The sequence below is a fragment of the Oryzias latipes genome, chromosome 24, assembly GCF_002234675.1.
Source record: "Oryzias latipes chromosome 24, ASM223467v1".
Taxonomy (NCBI): Eukaryota; Metazoa; Chordata; class Actinopteri; order Beloniformes; family Adrianichthyidae; genus Oryzias; species Oryzias latipes.
Window position 1 is genome coordinate 18,606,775 of NC_019882.2, and position 5,554 is coordinate 18,612,328.

A 5,554-nucleotide genomic window follows, 5' to 3' on the forward strand; every position below is an offset into this window, starting at 1 on the left:
GTCTCGCTGGGGTGGAGTGAGGAGCTTCGCTGCTTTGCTCCTGTGACACACGCTGAGCATCTGCTGGCTGCAGCCCCAGGATGGAAGATGGTTCTGCTGCAGGAGTGGGCTTCTCTCGTGATGGAGGAGGAGTCAGTAGAGAGCTGTCCCCTTCTGTGTGTTTCTTCTTTGTCTTCTTGGGGGACCGTTTATGTGCTTCTGCTGCGCTGTGTGGTCTTATAGAGAGAGGCTGGATTGCTGCTGGTGGAGATGATGGAGCCAGCTCGAAGCTTGGGTGTTCCTCTGGTTCCTCTGTGAGTTCTGCAACAGAGTGAGGAGGAGAGGGGGGGACCGGTTCTTTTAACCTGGTGGTGAGCATTCTCTGGCAGCGGTCCAGGGTTTCTTGCTTCAAACGCGTGCCCAGGTGTCTCTTAGCCCAGCATGTGGCGATCTCAAAGGGTCCTCTCCAACCTCCTGTGGAGAGCTGGGACAGTCTGTTCAGCTCCAAGTCTATGTTATTCTGATAGTGTTCCCTCAGAATCAGGATGGTGGTGTAGGCCCAGTTTTCAGCATTACCCTCTATGAGACTCAATGTTTGTAAATTGGGAGAGGAGGGTTTGATGATTGCAGTTAGATTTTGACTTATTCTGCATAAGGATGGAGGATAAGCCTCTTTGGATACATTATTAAGGTGGTGCACTGCTTTTATGAGTTTATTAATGACACGCACCTTCTGTGTAAAGTCTGGGTCGTCCGACTGCACTCTATGTGGGGGGGCTCTGGTTTCCGCTCCCCGTGTTGTGACCCAGTGGCCGCCATCTTGGTTTGGGTATCTGGCGATCCTTTGGGGTCCCTGAGCACGCAGATTCTCCTCATCGTCAGGGTAAACACGCCAGTAATAGGATGCTGGCGGTGTACTGCGGCGTCGTGCGTGTTGTCGCTCAAAAGGGCTGGGCTCTCTCTGCTGCTGCGGGTCCCCCCTGGCTGCGTCAGCGTAGGAGCGCCCCTTGATGTGGTGTGGATGACTGGATGACGTGCTGCTGTAGTCTCGCTCGAACACACGGCCTCTTCTTCTGCATCTCCTGGATTGGACTTGTATCCAGTCGCCTTCATGTGGCCTCGGTGCCATATTAGCTCAATAAGGCTCTATCAGACGTGGCTACTAAGAAGCTAAAGCTAATACAAAATGGAGGACGAGTCGTGTTTTCACCGATGAATTTCGGTTTATTAATGGAGCGTTCAGGTTTAAAATAGAACTATATACAAGCCGAAGTTGCAACGTTTCGAACAGTAAAGAGTCTTCATCAGGCAATGGCTTTGAATAAATTCGAATAGAGTATGAAAACCTGCAATTGCAGCTGCGCTCCGAGTGAGGTCCGCTCTGTCTGGAGATCAAAGTCAAGTCACCGTCAACAACACGGATCAATACCCAAAATGCACCTGGGTCCTTCAGTGACCAATCGCTGCTTGTCTCTGGGCAGAGTGCGCCCTCCACTGGCCCGGCGGAGTATGGGAATATTCCAACTCGGAGGGTTACATTCAATGACTGTTGTCATTTTGTACTTGCATGTAAAAAAAATCACTTTTAACTATTTACACATAAAAGGAGTCATGTTTAAACTATTTGAACAATAAAACATGAACATATATTGTAAGGTTACCAATCAGACATTACAAAATGCTTTTAAACCAATACTTTTTTCTTCTTTTAAATCAAAATTGAACTGATTGTATATTTGCAGCATGTGTCCTTCCAACTGGAGTTAGATGATGGAGGAGAAAAGGAAGAAGCCTGGCAAAGAATCAGAGGGCTCTGGCTGATTAGGAGTGAGAAAATTAAGAACCCCATGCCGAGCATGGGGTCCTGATGCACGGGCCATCTCTGTCTCGACCATGGCTCCACCCTCATCTCCTCTGGAAAGGGTTTATGCCCTTGTGTTTCAGGGTTCCCTTGTGCTGAGGAAACCTGTCTGGAAATCGCTGCAGGTAAGGAAGGGTTAAAAACACAGCATCGCCTTCCACCCCTAAATTGAAACGGATGAGTTCAAAGTTTTATGAATATTAGGGTTAGAATTGAGGCAAAAAATTCTTTGGTTAGGGTTAGAGATCAAAATAAACTGGGTTAGGGTTAAAAGATGTAATCATCTGGAGAGATTAGGGGTACCTGAGGGGGAATGATTAAAAGGAAAGACAAAAAGCCATGGTAAGTCCAAAAATGACATGTCAAAACATTAATATTAGAATTTGTTACTCGTTAGTACACTCTGGTGGACAAGGAGGGAAAAACTCTGGTTTGCTCTTTATATGACCTGGAGCTGTCCTGAAACAAAGACAAAGGATTCTAAATTTTAGATCACTAATTCAGTCTTTTCCCACCCTCTGAAGCAGGTTGATGGGGGAGAATTATTTTAACCAAGGACTCCAGAGTTTCAGCATCCTCACGGCTGTGTCGGCAGTCCAGTGCACATTGTCCTGCTCTGTCTCAATGGAGTCATCTGAAAAGTAGATGTGATTAAACAGTTCTCCAATGTGTTCGTTCATATAGTCAAGGACTGCTTTTTGTTGCTGTGGTAGACGAGGTGAGTATCCGATCATAGGGATTACAATTGTGGCATCTGGAAACAGTTGTTCTGCCACTTTGAATGTTTGAAACATTTCAGTCACAGGGACATCCTTGTCCTCATGAGTCCTCTGGTGGATGCCAAAGGACAGTAAAAGGGTCCTTGGTGAGGTGTGGCAGGTGGCGTTCTTCAGAAGGAATTCCGCATCACGCCATGTGGCTTCAGGAAAGCTGTCCACCTGGATGTGGCCAGACTTAAAAGCTGGAAGTCTGCCAATGTTGGAATCCCCCATAATGACAACCTCCTGACGTATGTGAAGATGCCAGTCTAGGAGTTTGTGGGTGGTGGTGGCATGTCGCATTGGTCTGCATACCTGCACAGCTGCTGTAGAATGTGCTGCACGTCTCGCTGGGGTGGAGTGAGGAGCTTCGCTGCTTTGCTCCTGTGACACACGCTGAGCATCTGCTGGCTGCAGCCCCAGGATGGAAGATGGTTCTGCTGCAGGAGTGGGCTTCTCTCGTGATGGAGGAGGAGTCAGTAGAGAGCTGTCCCCTTCTGTGTGTTTCTTCTTTGTCTTCTTGGGGGACCGTTTATGTGCTTCTGCTGCGCTGTGTGGTCTTATAGAGAGAGGCTGGATTGCTGCTGGTGGAGATGATGGAGCCAGCTCGAAGCTTGGGTGTTCCTCTGGTTCCTCTGTGAGTTCTGCAACAGAGTGAGGAGGAGAGGGGGGGACCGGTTCTTTTAACCTGGTGGTGAGCATTCTCTGGCAGCGGTCCAGGGTTTCTTGCTTCAAACGCGTGCCCAGGTGTCTCTTAGCCCAGCAGGTGGCGATCTCAAAGGGTCCTCTCCAACCTCCTGTGGAGAGCTGGGACAGTCTGTTCAGCTCCAAGTCTATGTTATTCTGATAGTGTTCCCTCAGAATCAGGATGGTGGTGTAGGCCCAGTTTTCAGCATTACCCTCTATGAGACTCAATGTTTGTAAATTGGGAGAGGAGGGTTTGATGATTGCAGTTAGATTTTGACTTATTCTGCATAAGGATGGAGGATAAGCCTCTTTGGATACATTATTAAGGTGGTGCACTGCTTTTATGAGTTTATTAATGACACGCACCTTCTGTGTAAAGTCTGGGTCGTCCGACTGCACTCTATGTGGGGGGGCTCTGGTTTCCGCTCCCCGTGTTGTGACCCAGTGGCCGCCATCTTGGTTTGGGTATCTGGCGATCCTTTGGGGTCCCTGAGCACGCAGATTCTCCTCATCGTCAGGGTAAACACGCCAGTAATAGGATGCTGGCGGTGTACTGCGGCGTCGTGCGTGTTGTCGCTCAAAAGGGCTGGGCTCTCTCTGCTGCTGCGGGTCCCCCCTGGCTGCGTCAGCGTAGGAGCGCCCCTTGATGTGGTGTGGATGACTGGATGACGTGCTGCTGTAGTCTCGCTCGAACACACGGCCTCTTCTTCTGCATCTCCTGGATTGGACTTGTATCCAGTCGCCTTCATGTGGCCTCGGTGCCATATTAGCTCAATAAGGCTCTATCAGACGTGGCTACTAAGAAGCTAAAGCTAATACAAAATGGAGGACGAGTCGTGTTTTCACCGATGAATTTCGGTTTATTAATGGAGCGTTCAGGTTTAAAATAGAACTATATACAAGCCGAAGTTGCAACGTTTCGAACAGTAAAGAGTCTTCATCAGGCAATGGCTTTGAATAAATTCGAATAGAGTATGAAAACCTGCAATTGCAGCTGCGCTCCGAGTGAGGTCCGCTCTGTCTGGAGATCAAAGTCAAGTCACCGTCAACAACACGGATCAATACCCAAAATGCACCTGGGTCCTTCAGTGACCAATCGCTGCTTGTCTCTGGGCAGAGTGCGCCCTCCACTGGCCCGGCGGAGTATGGGAATATTCCAACTCGGAGGGTTACATTCAATGACTGTTGTCATTTTGTACTTGCATGTAAAAAAATCACTTTTAACTATTTACACATAAAAGGAGTCATGTTTAAACTATTTGAACAATAAAACATGAACATATATTGTAAGGTTACCAATCAGACATTACAAATGCTTTTAAACCAATACTTTTTTCTTCTTTTAAATCAAAATTGAACTGATTGTATATTTGCAGCATGTGTCCTTCCAACTGGAGTTAGATGATGGAGGAGAAAAGGAAGAAGCCTGGCAAAGAATCAGAGGGCTCTGGCTGATTAGGAGTGAGAAAATTAAGAACCCCATGCCGAGCATGGGGTCCTGATGCACGGGCCATCTCTGTCTCGACCATGGCTCCACCCTCATCTCCTCTGGAAAGGGTTTATGCCCTTGTGTTTCAGGGTTCCCTTGTGCTGAGGAAACCTGTCTGGAAATCGCTGCAGGTAAGGAAGGGTTAAAAACACAGCATCGCCTTCCACCCCTAAATTGAAACGGATGAGTTCAAAGTTTTATGAATATTAGGGTTAGAATTGAGGCAAAAAATTCTTTGGTTAGGGTTAGAGATCAAAATAAACTGGGTTAGGGTTAAAAGATGTAATCATCTGGAGAGATTAGGGGTACCTGAGGGGGAATGATTAAAAGGAAAGACAAAAAGCCATGGTAAGTCCAAAAATGACATGTCAAAACATTAATATTAGAATTTGTTACTCGTTAGTACACTCTGGTGGACAAGGAGGGAAAAACTCTGGTTTGCTCTTTATATGACCTGGAGCTGTCCTGAAACAAAGACAAAGGATTTTAAATTTTAGATCACTAATTCAGTCTTTTCCCACCCTCTGAAGCAGGTTGATGGGGGAGAATTATTTTAACCAAGGACTCCAGAGTTTCAGCATCCTCACGGCTGTGTCGGCAGTCCAGTGCACATTGTCCTGCTCTGTCTCAATGGAGTCATCTGAAAAGTAAATGTGATTAAACAGTTCTCCAATGTGTTCGTTCATATAGTCAAGGACTGCTTTTTGTTGCTGTGGTAGACGAGGTGAGGGTTAGGGTTAGGGTTAGGGTTAGGGTTAGGGTTAGGGTTAGGGTTAGGGG

The 5,554-nt window shown here is 47.2% G+C and overlaps 1 protein-coding gene across 1 annotated transcript; it reads right to left on the reverse strand.

Annotated features, from left to right (window-relative positions):
• Positions 1-1,185: 1,185 nt before the first annotated feature.
• On the reverse strand, positions 1,186-4,077 carry LOC111947055. Its single transcript, XM_023952787.1, has 2 exons — positions 3,932-4,077; positions 1,186-3,742 (listed from the first exon to the last, which is right to left on the reverse strand). Exons 1-2 carry the CDS (start codon positions 4,048-4,050, stop codon positions 2,383-2,385), a joined length of 1,479 nt encoding a protein of 492 aa, XP_023808555.1. The 5' UTR covers positions 4,051-4,077; the 3' UTR covers positions 1,186-2,382.
• Between the last annotated feature and the right edge of the window lie 1,477 nt (positions 4,078-5,554).